Source organism: Zeus faber (assembly GCF_960531495.2).
Source record: "Zeus faber genome assembly, chromosome: 6".
Classification (NCBI taxonomy): domain Eukaryota; kingdom Metazoa; phylum Chordata; class Actinopteri; order Zeiformes; family Zeidae; genus Zeus; species Zeus faber.
The window spans coordinates 23257784-23277208 of NC_137201.1; the positions used below are offsets into that span (position 1 = coordinate 23257784).

The following is a 19425-nucleotide window of genomic DNA, read 5'->3' on the forward strand; positions in this document are numbered from 1 at the left end:
ACCAAATTGTGATCTGATCTTCCGAAGGGGGGTGCAGTGGAGCTGTATGCATCCCTCAAATTTACATAAAGTAAGTTGAGCGTCTTATTTTCTCTGGTGGGGCAGTTGACATACCGTTGAAAAGTTGCAAGTGTAGCAAAGAGACAAGTGTAGTTAAAATGCCAAGAAATTGCTATGGATGCATTCGGGTGTTTTGGTGTAGTCTGGCAGTGACTGAGCTGATGACGTCACATGCCGCGTCGGCAACAGCTGATGGTGGGATGTAAACGGCAATAAAGATGGCACACGTGAATCCCCTCGGCAGATAATATGGACGAAAACTCACGGCCAACAGTTCGATGTCTGGGCTGCAGAAACACTCCTCCACAGTAACGTGTCCGGGATTACACCATCCGTTGCTCACAAACACAGCGATCCCCCCACTCCTTTCTTCTTACCGCGCCGTCTGCAATCTCTGTCAGCCTGTACTGTCTGAAAGCCGGGGGCGTTGGCGTTAGCGTCCGGAATATGTTCCTGTAGCCACGTCTCGGTGAAACACATAATACTGCATTCACGATATTGCTGTGTCCTCGTCAGCGCGGCGAGCTCGTCCATCCGATTTGACAGGGACCTCATATTCCCCATGAAAATTGAGGGAAGAATTGGTTTGTATCGCCACCTCTTTGCTCTCCGTTTGAGACCGGCTCTGCATCCCCGACGTCTCCTCTTCAACTCGTCAGGGATTTGGGGTCTCACGCCGGGTAGTAGTTTAGGCTTGAAGGAGCACAATCTGGCCGTCCCAGAGGTAAACAATGCCCCCACTCCCGTTGGCATAGCGACCCGGCACAACAAAAGTTAAAAGCACCAGGAGTATCAGCAGAAATCCGTTTAGCCGCACAGAATCCATATTAACGCGACAAAATGCTACCGTATGCAGTGTTTTGACAGAAATTAAAGCACAATTTAAACATAAGAAAGTACAAAAAACACAAGAGATTGACCGGAGCTACTGCAACAGGCTGCCACCAGAGCGGCGCCAACTTGCAATCTATCTACCTATCTATCCACCCATCTATCAATAAATCGATCTACCTATCTATATATCCACCCATATATCAATATACTGTATCTCAATATATCTATCTACCTACCTATCCATCCATCCATCCATCCATTCATCCATCCATCAATATATCTATCTACCTTTCTATACATCCATCCATCTATGCAGTCTGTACTGGTGGAAGTTTGCTGTGGCTGTTAAAAGCGCTCCAGGCCATGAATGTCTCATGACTGAACTACCTGTAGGTACCGTGGTGTGTAGGAGCGTGCATGGAATAAACAGGTAAGAGCTTTCAAAGCTTTAATACCATGAGCCATATTCCGCCTAATAGTTTCGGAAACAAACCCATCGCCTATTAACGAAACAACTTGTTTTCAGGCCGCGGGTAACAAACGCCTCCGGGCTGCAGTCATTAAGCTCTTAAAGTGTCGGGGAGCTTGTGAAGTATCGGTAGTTTTAATGAACAACATACAATACTTTTACTCAGGGGTTCACCGGGGCTGGATTTCACATTTTTTTATTATTGACCAACGGCGTCGATGTTAATGAGCATCGAAAACCTCTGTGGCCGGCACACAATGTCAAATATAGTCCACGAATAGATCAACATCACGAAGCCTATATAAATATAACCAAGGTCTGTGCAGTGAATGTGTCATGTTGTTTTCTTGTTAAAAAGTTTTCTTTTTTATCGGCTAGACAGATATGTTTATATGTAAAAGCAGGTACATGACTTTTATGTCACTATTTCCTGGCTAATTAGGTATATATAGATTAAAAAATTATTATTTCGAAACCTGTATAAAAAAAAAATCATAATAAAATAAATAATAATAATAAAACAATTTGCCCTTAGTGCATTACATGGCAAGTCACGTCAAGTCAAACTTTATTTATAAAACACATTTCATACAAAGGCAACAAAATGCGCTTCACAGAGAAATACGAAATACAAAGAAAATATATAAAATGTCTGTGCAACCTTAACAACAGAGATAAACAAATCTCACAACACACACACACACACACACACACACACACACACACACACACACACACACACACACACACACACACACACACACACACACACACACACACACACACACACACACACACACACACACACACACACACACACACACGTCAGACTGTAGTGCAAGGTTTTTAACCTGCTTTCAAAGTGTTCAGTGTGGGGGCCTCTCTCAGGTCCCTCAGCAGGGGGCATAGATACAGCCTCCCCTGCTTTTGAGCTAGTACGAGGGATGGTTAAGACACCACTGCCTGTAGACCTGAGAGTTCTTGCTGGTTTGTGTGTAATGAGCATTTATTTTATATACTGAATTGCAAGGCCATTTATAGCTTTATATACAAGTAGCAGAATCTTAAAATCAATCCTAGTAAGGAGCCAATGTAGAGATGTAAGAACAGGTGTGATGTGTTCAAACCTTTTCGTCCCAGTGAGACTTACTTTAAAGCAGTATATGACTCTTTGAGTATTTTGTGAATTAAAATTGGTATTTAAAATCTATGGGGCGAATTCACAAAGCGATTGCGCGGCTTTTGTGGCTGCTAAACCAGCGCAAATTACAGAAAAAGCGAGCGTCCAATTCACAAAGCACCCGCAAACCCACCACTTACGGTGCTGCCACGTCTCGGTGCCCGGGTGCTATTTGCACATATTTAAGTGTTATGCATGCATTTGGTGCAAAATTGACCCCTTTCCCTGCAATTGAGCCTCGTCGCAAATAGATTCCAATTCATAAACACCGGCGCTAATAGCCACACGCAGTTAGAATTAAATTATTACCAGCTACCGTTACCGCAGAGACCTGGTGGTAACTGAGGAAGACAAAAAAAAAAGGCAGCGGAGTGCAATGGTCTGCAGGGAGCTGGTGCAACTGAAATGCATTTATAAGGGCTGTCATGCCCAGAATTTCAAGTGACCTGTAAATAATATTTTGACATTATTATTATTATTACTGTCACGGCATCTGTAGGTAGCGGAATGCGCAGCAGTCTGTGGTGGTTTTCAAAACGCACTCCAAAACCAACTTGTTGAATCCGTGGATAATTCTTTGTACAAAAAAGGGGTTACAAAAACAGTTCCATAATTCCTATTAAACAAAAAAAAAATCAAAAATTGAATAAACAAGTAAAAGTAATCGGGAATAGTGATATAGTGGTCTAAACTGGCATTGAACCACAGATGGCATCGAACATCAGGACAATGGAGCTGGCCGCGGGTGCAGCGGCCCAGAACTTTGTGGTCGAGTAAAATACAGTATATGAAATCAACTGTCATCATTTCTACATTGTTGCATTAATATTTAGTGAGAACTAGAATGTGTTAAGTAAAAATATAGATTAAAGATTTTATATATACAGTATACAGTACATATATATATATATATATATATATATATATATATATATATATATATATATATGAATATACAGGTACTCCTAACTTAACGACCTGCCTGTTTTTAACGACCGTTCGGACTTAGGACCAGCTCTCTGACCAGTCTGTATTGTATGCTGGGAACAATACCACGGCGTCTCATCATCAAGCATCTCATCACGCATCACCCTTTATATACTATACTGTATATGCTATATATACTATATACACACTATATAAACTGTATACATCTCATCTCATCACCGTTCTCAGTTGTTCCCGCAGTCTGTCAGTATCCATTACATTAGCCTTGGCAATCGCCACGGCCCCTTACCGCGAAATTACACTATATACACTATATAAAATATATATACTTTTTACACTATATGCATCCCATCGCGCATCACCGTTCTCAGTCTCAGTGTCGTTCCCGCAGTCTGTCAGTATTCACTACACTAGCGTTGGCCATGGCCACGTCCCCTTACCATGAAATAACACGGGTCCTCGCTTATCGACCAATTCGCTTAACCACCTGTACCTAGGAACGGAACTCAGTCGTTAAGCGAGGAGTACCTGTATATAGATTATACATATAAATTATAGATTTACTCATATTATGTAAATGTTTTATATTCGTGCCCCCCCCCCGACAATTTTCATTATTTTCGAATCCCCCCGTTAGGATTTGGCATCGCACGGGCGCGGCCCCTCCAAGGACTTCCTGACAATTTTACATTTTCATTAGTGTGCAGCAGTGGCGTGAATGTGTAATGACTCTCCAATGGAGACCACTTTCTTCCTTGTGTCTCTATCCTTCCTCCTCCCTTCTCTCTCCTTCCTTCCTCCTTTCTTCTTTGTATCTCCTTCCCTCCTTCCTTCCCCTTCCCTCCCCTTGTTTCTCCATCCTTGGTTCGCCGACCTTCCTTCCTTATCTCCCCTTCCTTCCCTCCTCCCTTCCTTGTTTCTCCTTCCTTCCCTCCTGCCTCCCTTCTCTCTCTCGCCTTCCTTCTTTGTTTCTCCTTCCCTCCCTCCCTCCCAATCCCGCTTTTCTTACTTGTTTCTCTATCCTTCGCTCACATCCTTCCTTCTCTCCCTTTCCTTCCCTCCTCGTTTCTCCATCCTACGTTCTCATTCCTTCCCTCGTTCCTTGTTTCTCCATCCTTCATTCTTCTTCCTTCTCTCCTTCCTCCCTTCTCTCTCCTTCCTAGTATGTTTCTCCTTCCCTCCCTCCTCCCTTTCCTCCCTCCCCTTTTCTCCATCCTTCGTTCTTCTTCCTTCTCTTCTTCCTCCCTTCTCTCTCTCCTTCGTTTCTCCTTCGCGCCATCCCACCTCCCTTTCCTTCCCTCCTCGTTTCTCCATCCTACGTTCTCCTTCCTTCCCTCCTTTTCCTTCCTTCCTTGATTCTCCATCCTTTATTCTTCTTCCTTCCTCCTTTCTCTCTCTCTCTCTCTCCTTCTGTCTTCCTTCTTTGTTTGTCCTTCCCTCCCTCCGTGCTCGCTTTCCTTCCCTCCTCATTTCTCCATCCTACGTTCTCCTTCCATCCCTCCTTTTCCTTCCTTCCTTGTTTCTCCATCCTTCATTCTTCTTCCTTCCTCCCTTCTCTCTCTCTCTCCTTCTGCCTTCCTTCTTTGTTTCTCCTTCCCTCGCTCCCTACTCGTTTCTCCATCCCTCGTTCTCCTTCATTTGCCTTCCTTCCTTGTTTCTCCATCCTTCTTCCTTCCCTCCATGCAGTTTTTCGCGCCCCACCCCCGGCCCACATCCAGTACAGTCGTGCACACAAGCTACTCGGTGTTCATCAATCTGCCACATACCTATACAACACACACACACACACACACACACACACACACACACACACACACACACACACACACACACACACACACACACACACACACACACACACACACACACACACACACACACACACACACACACACACACACACACACGTCCCACCTGCTTCTCGGTGGTGATGTAGAGGTGGTCCTGGCTCAGGTCGAAGAAGAGGTTCCTGTTGACCTTCTCCCCCGTCGGGTCTCCAGGATAATCCCCGTAGGTGTGCGGGACGTCTGTCAGATGAGCCTGGAGGACCGAGAGCCAATCATGTTAATAAATGATCGCTGACAGGAATGTTAAATCTTCAATCAGAATGACCAGAATCAGAATGAGTTTATTGCGCCGGGTAATCTCACATGTACAGGGAATTTGCCCTGGGGAGGATTGGTGTGTTTCTCTTCAGACGCTTAGCATAAAAAAAAAAATAAAGAAGCTTAATAGCCCGAAAATATAGAAATAAAATGAGAATAAAATAAAATGGAATCTATAAAGTAAATGCAAATAAAAAACAAGTTTAAGAAAAATAACGAAAAATACACAGACAGGCAAAAATAAAAAACAGAAATAATCAAATAGACAAAATAACATACATGATATTCAAGGTGCAATTCTATGCACATAGTGGGTATTTAGGGTAGAAGTTATAATTATAAATGTTATATTAAATGGTTTGGTTTATGATTCTGTCTGCAGTCAGTGTCTGCATGTACTTTTTGAGGACAATTTTAAAATAAACTTTAACCAAATTTAAGACCATTTTTGGGGTAAATCATATTATTGCAGGTAAGTATAAAGGTAAGTACTATTATTTGGTGACATAAGTATAAAGTAGAAGCAGTATAACAATAGATAGATAATAGCAGTAACAATAAATCTAAACAATATTATTTTCCACAGACTCATTTACACATATATGGACTAAGAAAATCTAATGGACTAAGAAAATAACAATTTTTGTTGAAATTGAAATCATGAATTCAAAGTTAACTTTGTGGAGATAGATGTGTAAATATGTGTTATTTCTTATCTCTTTTTAAATTGTATCTCTTTCTCAACCGCACCGTTTCTGCCGCCACAACGCTTGCATTTCCCTCCGTGGATCGAGAAAGTCTTATCTCATTGTAGCTAATGACTATTAAGGCCGAATGGTGGCAAAACTGAATTTAGGACATTTTAAGGACCTGCAGATGGCTTGATGTGGATTTCCAAGCTGCAGCGCTGTGCCAGTGCTGCCGGGCACTCTAGACATTTGAAGAAGCATTTTTTCTCTTTCTAGTGTTCGGATAGTGCACATTAAAGTAGAAGCTATGCCCATAATTATCCTCATTCACAATCTCCTATTATTCTCCCCGGCTTAGTCTCCCCGGCGAATTACCCGGCAAAATAGTAGAGGAGAGTATGTTGGAGTGCAGTCGAGCGGCGTAGAGCCAGCAGTAGAGGAGGGCAGAGTAGAGAGGAGAACATTACTGTACATTTGCCGAGCCGAGTAGAACGGTATAGAGGAGAGGAGTGTATAGAACATAGAACGTCAGTGTAAGAACGTGGGAGACTGGATGAACGGGAGGAATAATTGCAAGGCGCCATTTGTGTCCGCCCGACTAGAAACGGCGCCGTATGAAAGGCTGTTCATTTACCAACCATTTGAACGTGGAGAATGGCCGAGGACAGTATGGTGGAGAAAAAGTGATAGGGACTTCACCTTGTGGACCTCTCCCTGGTCGTTTCCCAGGAAGGCGATGGTGTGCTCGTTCTCCACGGCCACCGCTACGGCTGACAGCAGGCCCTTCCTGATGACCACGGCCTCAGCCTTCAGGGCAAAGGCCGGCTTGCTGGCCAGAGGGGATGGCAGGAAGTCTTCGCCGCACTTGAAGTTCTCCAACGTGTCCTTCTACACAAGAGAAATAACCGTGTTGTCACGCCGCGCCGCACCCTCCTCAAACAACTTCACCGTGAGTGAGGAGGTTTTTTTTTTTGGGGTTTTTTTTTTGCATGGTTAGCCCCAGGGGGAGTGGCGCCGCTATCCTTGGCACCATCCACCGAGTGGGCCGCCTTGGGGTGGGCGCAGACAGGGGGAAATGAAGTAACGAGAAAATGACAGCATCGGAGAACAGGGCGAGCAAACGAGATATGAAGCTGTCACAGGGTACAAAGAAAAAAGTTAGATGAGGGAATAAACCTTGACATTACAAATTTTTGACAGAGGGTTTTGTTGTTTTCCCCTCCTTCAAACATTTCTCAGCGCTTTTCGATCTCAGAGCAAATAAGGCCAACACAAGATAGTACTTACTGTAATTTTCGATGTACAGAAGCCATCTGTCCTTGATGAGTAGGGGATGTCTACTGCGGATTCGCCGTCGATTTTCCCCGAGTCGCTATAACAAGCGCTGATAATGCTGACCAGACGCTCGTTTATGGCATTGAGCGGGTACATACAGAGTGCGGAGTCGCTGCCGACGTCATCCGGACTGGCCACCATGAACAGCACTTTGGTCCAGGTGAAGACTTTGCCGTACTGGCCCGTCTCAGTCATAATCAATGCCAGCTCCTTTCCGGGGGAAGCCACGTACGCCGCTTGAACTCTGTTGTATCGATTGTTCGGACCGCAGTTCAACTGGAGCTCCGTGTGAGAGTAGTAATTCTGGTCCGACTCGCAAAGGCGCGACACGAAAGTCAGGTTGTTGTTATCCGCACCGCCGAGGGTTCGCGAGAACAGGAAGTAGACAAAACCATCGTCTTTGAAGGCGTAGCGAAAGTTGTGCATGTACTTGGGAACGAACGGCGTCGTCTGCACGGCGGACGCCTCGATGATGTTCTCAAAGACAACCCAGTCGCGGTAGTCCTCGAGGATGCGTGTGCTGATGAGCTTTGTACTGTCCTGATTGCCGTAGCCCTTCCCGACCAGGAACACGTTGAAGTGGCGATCGTCTTTCGAGTAGGTGGACATCACGCCAACCACGTTGACGCTTTCCTCCGTGCTCGCCACGTAAGTCCTCTCTCCTTTACTGTCGCTGTAGTACAGCTGCTGCTCCACATTGGTCAGGTTGAGGAGGGAGCAGATGCCCCGGTAGCGGTTGCCACAGACAATCAGCGAGCCGTTGGACGGGTTGACCAGCAGGAGTTTGTTGACATTGGCCATGGGCTTAGTGTCCTGGCAGGTGAAGACCGGAGGAGTGCAGGCCCGGGCGTCCTCTTTCGGGCCCGTCTCGGCTCGGGCCTCGAAGACGAGCTTCGGCCCGAGCTGGAAGATGGTGTTGACCGCGCCAAGGTAGATGCGACCACTGCGGATGTCCTGCACCACGTTGTTGATGGTCGTCCCGGATTTGTAGACCGGGATCGGGACGTTGTGGCTCTCCTCCAGGCCACGTGACCCTGACGGGCTGAGGAGTAGGGGCAGCAGGAGAAGAGAGACCCAGCTTGCCATCTCTAGGTCGAGCAAGAGAGAAGGAGAAAGGCATTGCATTATTAACAAAGTGAGTCAGGCATGCTAATGCAGTCGTTTACACATGCAGATCCATTGCAAGACACACAAAGACTTCAGTGGGGATTTAAGTGAAAATCTGGTGTGCAGGCGCACGCGCACACACCGCACACACCGCACACACCACACACACCACACACACACACACACACACACACACAACGTGATGGTCAGCTGTAGGTCAGTCATCAGTCAGTCGCTAATGGGACGATCAGGAGGTTGTGGGAGCACTGCATGTGAAGGACATCATTAGATGGAGTCAGGCCACTGTGATAAAACTAAAACGGGATTATTTAGAACACACAAAGCATGCCGTAGGTGTCATTGTATGAGTCAATTTCCCGCTCCAGTTCTAACCAGTGCGTTATTTTTACCCACGTCGCACATAAGCAGGGTACTGCAGCAGGAAGTCCGACCGTTGACGGAATGACTGCTCATTATTTCACTTTGTCAGTCTCAAAAATAGAAACAAGTACATACTCCCTAATTTGATCTGCTACTCTGACAGACGTAACGGATGATAAACAACAAAGTTCCACAGAATAAATGCACCCGGGCTAGGCAGTAGGCAGACAATGGCAGGTGTGCCGTACAGACTTATACGGCACACAAAGGGGCGTTTCGGGGCAGGGAAAAATCACATATATGCACAGAGTGGTTTCAGCTGAGCTGCCTCACTATCAGAGGGAAAGAAACATATCAGCGAGCAGGAAAAGAAACAGCCTCTTGCAGGGAGACAGAGATTAAGGCCAAGAACTAGATCTGAAATCATAACACAGTAATGCTCATGTAAAGAGCTTGGCCCGCCGCCAGCTCCCATTTCCTCTTTGCAACTTCCATCAGAACCCCCCCCCCCCCCCCCCCCGAGCACAACAAGTCCTGCACGGATACTGCTTTGTTTAGGAAAAACATGATAATGTACCATCCCGCTCGCGCCACAGACAGCGCTCCGTGTGATGGCTCGCAGCGGGAGGCGCTGAGAGTCCTTCTTGTGCACCGCTGCTTCCCAGACCGTGGTAAATGTGGAGCTGCAGGTGGCTTCGACGGCTGCTTTGGCCCAAATCAGCGACGGCGTGCCTGCTCGGCTCACCTCGCCGGCCGTTACCCCACAGCCGCACTCGTCAAATAGTAAAACCGCGTTGGAGCTTCCAGGGAAGCAGCCATTCTCATTCTTAAGAATGCGGGCGGCACAATTTCAAAATCTGATAATCTTCTGCGGCCCACCCAAACCTTTAATCACAACCCAATGGCGGGATGTAAGATACGATCCGGAAAAAAAATAAAAAATAAAATAAAAAAAAATAGGGCAGATTTTAAATCAAAAGGTTTAATCAGAAATATTTTATGGTCATGTCAAACTCAATTACATAAAAAAAAACGTTTTATGTATTTATTGTAAACAAGCTCTCGCGGCCCCACCCGCAGCACCTTCACGGCCCACCAGGGGGCCGCAGCCCACACTTTGGGAGAAACGCGGTCGGAGGGAGTTGTGTTTTTCATTATGTTAACCCCGCTCTCCCTCACTGCACTAAGTGGGGAGAGCACTGATTGGAGTCTGCACACGTACACACCGCCCCCTCATCCCTCCAATTCCCCGGTTTTGTTTTGCAGCCTCACTCCTTCTCCGTGAACCCATTTCGTGAGGTAAATGTGTCTTGCCCTTTTTTAATTCGTACCCTTAAATAATTCCATTAAAACTGAAATGGTGCAATAAAAAAAATAAAAAGTCCCTGGTTGTGCTTATTCAACGCAACAGTGTGTGTGGTTTGGTTGTTGTTGTTGTTTGGTTACTGTGTAATTTAGGGGGAGCGAGGGCGGTTTAAAGGCGACGGCTGAGTTCTGCTCTCAGTTAGAACTGTATTACCTCATCTGGACTTTCCCCGTGCCGCCTCCCTGAACATTCCTTCGTCGTTTCCTGTGCAGACTCCACTGCTCTCGGCAAGACCAGGGCCAGGAAGTGAAGCGCGGTTCTTGTATGGTTTCCGCCCGAGTGACGTTGATGACCACGTACCGAAAAGTGACGTGGCCTTTGCAAACTGTTATTCAGAACCATGTTTCTTATCTCTATACTCGCGTCGCCTGGGAGAAGATAAAACTAAGGGTTAGTCCAGAAAAAGGCATGTGTCACAGCTTTATGGTGTTTAAAGGCGGACGGAGCCTTTTTTTTTTTTTTTTTTTTTTTTTTACCAAAAGCAGTTTAATGTTTAATCTAACCCTAAAAATATATATTTTATTATGAAATTATTGTTATAATTATTATTAAAATAAATTATTATTTCCCTTGAATTACTGGTCTCAAATTAGATTCCCCCCCTCCACCAGTAGCTGATGCAACAGTTACAGATGCACCGGTGCTTGGGTAGAATTTTGCGATCATCATTTCACTGAAATTATTGCTTTTGAATAATTCAAATATGACTCAAATTAGTCTAAATATTTGGTAGAAAAAAAAATGTTCTCTCAAGGTATCTGCACTGAAAATCTTTCCCATAACCAGCCGTAGGCATAACTAAGGAGCTTAAGGGATTTTGATCTTTTGACCTTCGTTGAGCATTTTTAATCTCTCACACGCACGCACGCACGCACGCACATTAAGGTGTGTCGGCTGGCTTGTGGCTCGTAAGCACGAACACTCACTCACACACACCCACCCACACCCACACACACACACACACACACACACACACACACACACACACACACACCCACCTTAAGGAATAGCTGCTGTTGCCTTCACAAACACTATATTCCATTGATGAACAGGCTAAATAATTTGGGTTTTCGCTTTGGGTTTTCGGTGAGTACTTCAGGTTTTTTCCTTCACTGAACACGAGGAAGTTCAAAATAAAAAGATGTTCAACTCATCAGGGCTGAGTAGGGCTGAATGATTAATCGAATTCAAACCGACATCACAATTTAATAGAACTGAACTGTATTTTTTATGTAACACCAATTGGGCCGTCCAGGGCCCGAAGATGGACGTGTCAGCTGATGTGTGCGCCAGAACAATGTGTTTTCATTTCACGTCTCCATACGGAACGATACAAGTGCGTATGGAACGAGGCCGCGCGTAGTGGGGACACTTTCTCCGACATTCTCTTACTGCCCTCGCGATCGTTTCAACCGATCCTCCGCGCTGACCCCCGGTGAGACCCGGGCGGAGCCTCTTCCGGAACACTGCATCTGTTTGTTTGTTTTATTCGATTGCTAATTTTCGGATTGGAACAATCACAAGGCTTGAAGTTAAATCAATCAGTCAATGTTCTACTGTGATGAGGGTTTTTCTTTTTACAATTCAATAGTTAAATAAAGATATGATGAATTCAGATGAATTGATGCAGGAATTGATATGAAGAACATAACACGTGGACGTGGTCGACAGGAAAAAAAGTTTATATGTTGACTGTATCCAATGCTGTGTTGGTCATACTATGGAAAGGCTTGTGTTTAGTGAATACAGAAAATAAAGAACTTGTAATAAATAAATAAAAATAGCAAAAAAACAATGTAATAAAAAATTTGCAGTTTGATTATTTTTCCAAATCGTTCAGCCCTAAATCTGAGCAGACATGATGGTTTTGGTGCTATGGACAAACAAATGGCACGCTTGAAAGTGTGTTGATTCTTCTTCTTCTGAGTGCGTCACTCCATGAGAAGATCGATATTTAAACATTTACAATAATTTCTAGATTATAATTCCCCCCCCCCGATTAAACCGATTGAAGTTTGGCATTTGCAGCCGTGCAGCGGGTGCAGAAACAGGCCAGAGATGCTACACTTTTTGTGACCTTGGTTGCGTCGCCATCCTGACCGCCTCCCAGCAACACAGAGAAGATTGTCTGTAAGCCTTCCTAATCAAGATGTTGGCGGCGCGTTTCTGAGAAAAAAAAAAAAAAGAAAGCAGCACGCCGCACAGACCCGGAGGAGGAGCAGCGAAGAGGCAGCCATGTGTCGGGATCACAGGCGAGAAGCCGGAGCCCAAATATCAGCTAATGTTCCCGTATAATTCTTCCTATCAACACCGGAGTGCTCAAGCATTTCAGTTAAATGTTTGCGCCTGAATGCCTCTTTGTATTTGTTTCTGATGGCTGCTCTCCTCGGTAGTTACTGCGGGGGTTTTTTTTGTTTGTTTTTTTTATTTTTTTTTGTCTTCCTTAATCGATATCTTCACAGACGGCGTCACAAAATGAAAGAAGCCGTATCATGCAAAGAGGGAACGGCTCCCTTGGCGGAGATTTTCTTTTGCATCATTTAGTGCAAATCAAACACGAGCTGCATTCAGACGGCTGCTGAACGGAGCCAGATCCGATTCTTTATCTGTGACCATAAATGGCCTAGATACCATTATTTATTTCTATAGCAGTGGAAGTAAAAAAATAAAAAATAAATAAACCGCATGGAATCTGACCTGGAGTCATGGGGTCTGACCTGTTGGATTGAAATTCTTTATTTATTTTCTTTCCTTGGCCGCGATCCCATGTTTCTCCAAACAAAGTGGTAATAGCGTCCCAGAATGCTGGAATTATACATAATCCATCTTAGACTTCTTGTTTTCACAAGATTATTTCCATGATTGTTAAAAATTAAAGTTTGGACCGCGGGGTTTTGTCTGCTTCCATCCCACCCCCCACCCCACCCCCCGTGACGTCAATTGAATTTGTTCATTTCGCGAGTTCAGACTCGAAAAGATCGAATCTCCCCGAATTCAGCATTAATCTCCGCAGTGCGGGCGCCGCGGCAGCGTGACAACGCCACTTTCTGAGTCCAAGGAGCACAATGCGAGTACAACAGTCTGGGGGCGCTCCGAAAACTTACATCTATCACTTCAAAGGGTCTTATTCATGCATAAATCCTGAGGAACCACACACTCACACACACACACACACACACACACATACACACACACACACACACACACACACACACACTCCATCATCTCGAGGAAGATAAAGAATGAAAAAAAAAAAAAAAAATCTATCTGTAACACAAATTTCCCTCAGATGCCGCGTTGTGGGTCACTGCAAATGAAAACCCTGAACATTTTTCAAAGGAGCCGCTCCTCTCTCCCGGGATGTCTCCTTCGGGAGCTGTATCACTCCTCATCCTTTTTTCATGGGCCTAATCCAGAACGCCGAGAATTAGGAGGCTTCAAAGAGCTGAGAGAAAGCAGACGGCTGAGGCAGTGACACAGGTGGAAAGAGAACCCCCCCCTCCGCCCCCCTCCGCCACCCCCTCCATCCCCGTCTCCCAAGGGCGTCCCGGCTCCGGTTCCACGGTTTCCCTCAAGCCGCTGTGAGGGACGCCGCACGCGGGGGGGATCCGCGTAACACGTGGCCGCTCTGAATAAATAAAAAAAAAAAAGAAAGAAAAAAAGAAAGAAAAGCCTTTTCTAAATTTAGAGAGCGCCGCGCCACGTTGACTCGCGGCTAATGAAGCCTCCGACGACGACGACTCCGGATAAATAATTACGGGAAAACAGCGGGCTCCAACGGCGCCGACACATCTGGAAAGAGCGATCCCGGAGAACGGGCGACACGCTAAATTAAAAGCGAATCTCCGGGAAATTAAAACGTAATCTCCGGCTGACGGGAGAGGTTGATCTTACCTCGAGGTAGAGGAGCGGGCTAATTCATCTCTCTGCCGCCGTCACTCCATTGTTTGGGAGTTAAAGTGAAGAGGGGGTTTACTTTGCCCCGCACAGGTTTCACTGTGCAGGAACGGGGGGAAGAGTGAGGAAAAAAAATATTTACTGAGGATCCGACATGTGCAGGCATGAGAGGCAGGGTGCATTAAGGTGTGTCTGCTGGCTCGTGGCTCGTAACCGTGCGCACACGCACACGCACACACACACACACACACACACACACACACACACACACACACACCTAGCTGACAGCTACAGTACTATTTCGAAAAGCTCTCCCCCGCCCCCACTACAGGACATGTCTGGACAGGAAAAGCAGCTCTCAGCAGAGGAAAATGAAAGGTAATTGAAAAATGGCAGGTGTGCGCCTGGACACAGATTTCCACGCTCGACGATGCGCGTGCGCGCGAGCAAACAGCCGCTCCCGTGCGCGCCGTCTGGAGTGCTGACAAAGTAATCCCATTTTGGCCGGTCTGAGAGGGAGTTCTCTTCAAGCCGCCACCCGCGTTGGTTCTTGACACGGGGGGTGGGTGGCGGTGGTTGGGGGCACTGAACCCGGCTCAGTGGTCCACATGCCACTTAAAAAGTCTCCCGCCGAACGGGCCCCCCCCCGTCCGGCACTGCTTTCTAGGACAAACCCTGACACAAGCAAGGGTGGGGGTGGGGGGGGTGGGGGGGGGAGTGGGGGGGTGGGGGGGGAGTGGTGATCTTTGTGAAGTGACAAAGAGATCAGAGGGGAGAAAATAATGTAAAAAAAAAAAACAACAAAAAAACGATAGAAAACGTGTGGCGCGGTGATTAGATCACACAAAACGCACCAACACTCCCAACAAATTGCTGATGCGGCGGCTTTGCCAGCAAGCGCGAGTGGAAGCTCCTCTCGGTCATTAGAGCAGACATGGAATGGGGGGACCTGCATGATAAATTAAAAAGCAGACATCCCGCCCGCCAAACATAATAAGATATCACCCCATACCGAGACCATTGATATTCAGCACTTTTCCGTATCGCGGGGTAGCGCTCTGACAGATGTCAGCGCCTGACACTGATATGGCGGCGGGGAGGGGGCGTCTTCATATCAGAACTGCTTTCGGCCATTAAATTTGTCTCTTGTAACTGTAGGCCCGGGGCTTGGTGGTGGTGGCGGTGGCGGTGAGGGTGGGCGGGCGGCGTTAATGCTCAAACACCAATCCGTCCCGGTCTCTGCCGAGGCAGCCCGATAAAGTGTGTACAAGGCAATGTGACAAAGCGGGGCTGGGGAACGCTGTCGGACACAAGGGGCTTCTTCTCGTCCTTCATCCCGCTGCGTTCAACAGCGGGGGGAAGCAGCGGCGTTAAGATGGAGTACCGACGCCCTGAGACTCTGAGGAAGTTTTTTTTTTTTTTTCTTCCTCTTCTTTCTTTCCCCCATCCGTCTCACTGGTGCTCTCATCCCGTCCTCGCGCCGATATGGCTTTCAGGAGCGGCATAGAGAGGCTGGTGTGACGAGGGCTATCCAATTTCCATATGAACAATTACCCCGCCCGGCAGGGTTGGCAGTTCATTTATTTCAATTTGACTGACTGGGAGAGACACCCTCGCCGAGCGGGGCCGGGCTGGGCCAGGCGAGCACCGGGCTCAGAGAGCCACTGATTAGCGCGGTCGACTTCGCGGTCCGAGTGGACACAGCTGCTCCGGCCTGGGGAGACGGTCCGCGGCCAGAGCAGCACCTGGATCGCACGCACGCACGCAGGCCGCTCAGTCCGGGTGGGTGGGTGGGATTTTACCATTGGTTTGTGTACATGGTGATGTGAGTATGCGTTAAGAGTGGGAATTGGGGCTCCAAGCAACTGTGTGTACCCCTCCACGCGAACACACAAATAATTCTTCCAGGCCCAGTGCTTTTCTTCATTAGGACTGATAGCCTGTTTGTGCGGCTGTTTACCGCTCCATTGCCGTTCCCGGGGCTCCCGCTATCTGCCTTTTGCCAGCTGGACACTTGTGCGGTAAGGAGTGCAAAATCAAAAAGCACATAAACAACCTCACGTACACAGACAGACACACAGACACACACACACACACACACACAGGGCACGGTTTTGCAAACACAAACACATTTTTGCCCAACGCCTCGCCCGCTCGTACACTTCCCTTAAACATCTCTTGACTTTCTCACACAGAACACACTCTGCCTCCCAAATGCAACCAGCCTCTTAGCAGACTAATCTCCCAGCGCTAACCGGCCTGTCCCCCCACCCACCCCCACCTACCCACTCCCCAGCTGTCGACCGGCGGAGCACTCCAGCGGGACGGAGCTGCCGTTTGTGGTGTGGACACAGCTGGCGGATGCAGGGCACCTGATTAAACTGCCTGGCCTGCTGTCAGAGAGGCACCTTCAGGAGCCAACGACCCCCGCCCCCGCCACCGCCACGGCTGCGTCCAGCCGCTCGGCCGTACACCGCGAGGGGAAGAGGGACGCTGATGCAGACGCGCTCACTCAACTCACGAGTCACCGTCACGGAATGGCGAGATGGTAAAACCTTAGGCCTTTCGTACAATGTGATGTATGTTGATACTTAATTGGACCACAACTTGAAAGAAAGCTTTTCTACTCGCGACAACAAAAACAACAACTTTGAAATTGGATATCTTGGTACGTGGACTTCAGAGTCTCAAATAATAAATCGACTCCTCGGTTGTTCCTCTAACTGGTAATAATTTTAAATCTCTCTCCATCTGTGATTCTAAACCCTTTTTCTGTATCAAGGACCTTCAACGTGATACACATTTGTGAACAGACACCAATCTGATAGGATTTCTATTGTACCTGTAGATACAATGAAGTCCACACTTCAGTACCTGTGTAGACCATATCATGGGAGATAACGGTGAAACTATGATCAAAACGACCTCTAATGGTGCCACTAACCTCTTGCAAAATAACATAATGCTGAAGTTGAAATATTAATCATTTTGCGGGGGGGACCCCCTGGAGCCTCTTGGAACTCGCGCTGAGCCACCACTTCCCGAAACGATGTTGGTCTTCGTAACGATCCTTCAGCTCTGACCATCCGTCAAATTAGGCACCGATAACAATCGATTCATTTCGACCTCCGCGGCCTCCAAGTTGCTTTTTTCGCCTTCAATACTTGCGGAGATCGAATTCAGTGGGACGCATGGATCTGCCGGCCGGGGGACTGATTCCCTTCCTATCCCGCCACACTAATCCACCGCCACCCAAATTTGCTCACGATCCAACACGTACCCACAATTAAGAAATCAGGCAGGCGGACTGACGGGTGGGATGGAATGCATTACACACCTTATTGGTTATAATGATTTCACTTCAACGGCATAAACGCCAATGAGCCATGAAGGTATCTTGTAATGTGGTCTAGTCTCAAGTCTGCCCCGCTTTCCGGTGGTTTTCAAGGGGAATACTGATCTTTTTTTAATTGACTGCCACAACAGCCCGTCCCACTGTTAGGAGTCACACAAACTATGCATCCGTAAATAGGGATTCGCGAAGCTCAGACGCCGGCCGCTGTTATGCCCTTATTGTTCCTGTTTACATGGAAGCGACCATAAATAGTGGAACAGATCGGTACTCTGTCCTGGAGGGACCACGCCGTGTTTTATAAGGAGGCCAATTGTGTGTAAATGTCAAGAGAAGCGAGGGCAAAGGATAGATGGGTGGGGAAATAACTACAAAATTACCGCACAAGAGAGAGAGAGAGAGAGAGAGCGAGAGAGAGAGAGAGAGAGAGAGAGAGAGAGAGAGAGAGAGAGAGAGAGAGACAGAGAGGTCAGAGGGAGGGCAAACACGCATAGTAATATACTGACAGGTTCCATTACTTTCTGTGTGTAAACTCGGCGTCACCTGCCAGTTGTAAAGATAAGTCCAGTGTGCATGGGGAACGAGCTCTTATTGGGGCCGACATGAGAGCGTTGGCTTGAGCCCTGGAAGATTGCGGTGTTTTTGGTGAGGACAAGCGGCTTTCGGCTAATGGCCGAGAGATTAGAACTCTCCCATCAGCATATGCAGGAAGGGTCAGGGATGGAACGCAAATCACGGTGGCTCATATAGCCGCAAAAAAATACCCAATTAAATTTCTTCCACGAGGAAGGAGTCCTCTCCGCTGGCCATGCAGAAGGAAACAGATTAAGTCCCTTTTAATTAGTGGACTAAGGAAAGCTTATTGCAGGAGCCGTTGATGGCAGGAAGGTTTATGTCAAACTGCGAAGTAAAACGAGACACCGGAGTACCGCAATAAACACTGATTTTAAAAGACCTTGTTCTGAAATACAATGCAAAATGCAATGCAAAACAAAACAAAACACACACACTAATTTGTTAGTTGACCCAAGCACTGATTGTGACACAACCCCCTTGGGTGGCCCCGCTCCCCGCTAACAAACAGAATAATGATGATGTAATTTGAATGGATCCTTGTGGACAAATTATGTTTGCTTTCCCCATCCTCTCCCGCCGGGAAGGGTCACAGTTCAGGGACATCTAGCGGGACGGCGCTCCCAGTAACCAGAGCAGATGCCGGGCCGACACGGGGACTCAAAAAGGGCGCTCCCCGGGCGGAAGGTCAAGCTCTGCCCTCTGCGAGACACCTCGCTGCTCCGAGACGCCCTTGATGGTGCAGCCAATTGACTGTGTTCATTACTCCATCCCGCAATCCCTGTAATCTTCATCCATCATCCATCAGGGCTGCTCCGGCCAGAGGGGGAGAGCGAGCCGCTAAGCAGGGTCTGACTAATGGCTAAACAAACACTATTATCGGCACTCGGTGGCCCAACGCTGAGCGAAAGGAGGCCCCTGAGCAGCTGAGGCTCTTAATGCGTAATCCCTGCTGCCTGGCTGCATTGCACTGTGTAGGATGGGCGGGACTGAGGGTCCACTAATGAGGGACTAAGCACAGGAACATGGATGGCCCACAGGAGGTCTGTAGTGTGGGGATGCATTTTGCGCATGCACTTGCAAGCATTTACACACAATATAACGCGCGCGCGCACGCGCACACACACAC

At 47.3% G+C, this 19425-nt stretch overlaps 1 protein-coding gene across 1 annotated transcript in view; it reads right to left on the reverse strand.

Moving 5' to 3' along the window:
• Nucleotides 1-19425, reverse strand: part of plxnb2b (plexin b2b) — a 127612-nt gene that overhangs the window by 53952 nt on the left and 54235 nt on the right. Inside the window, exons 2-4 of the mRNA XM_080002764.1 lie at nt 7573-8708; nt 6985-7173; nt 5406-5531 (exon numbers count right to left, since the gene is read on the reverse strand). Of these exons, the coding sequence (XP_079858890.1) occupies nt 5406-5531; nt 6985-7173; nt 7573-8706 (1449 nt within the window). The 5' untranslated portion in view covers nt 8707-8708. The remainder of the gene's footprint in view (nt 1-5405; nt 5532-6984; nt 7174-7572; nt 8709-19425) is intronic.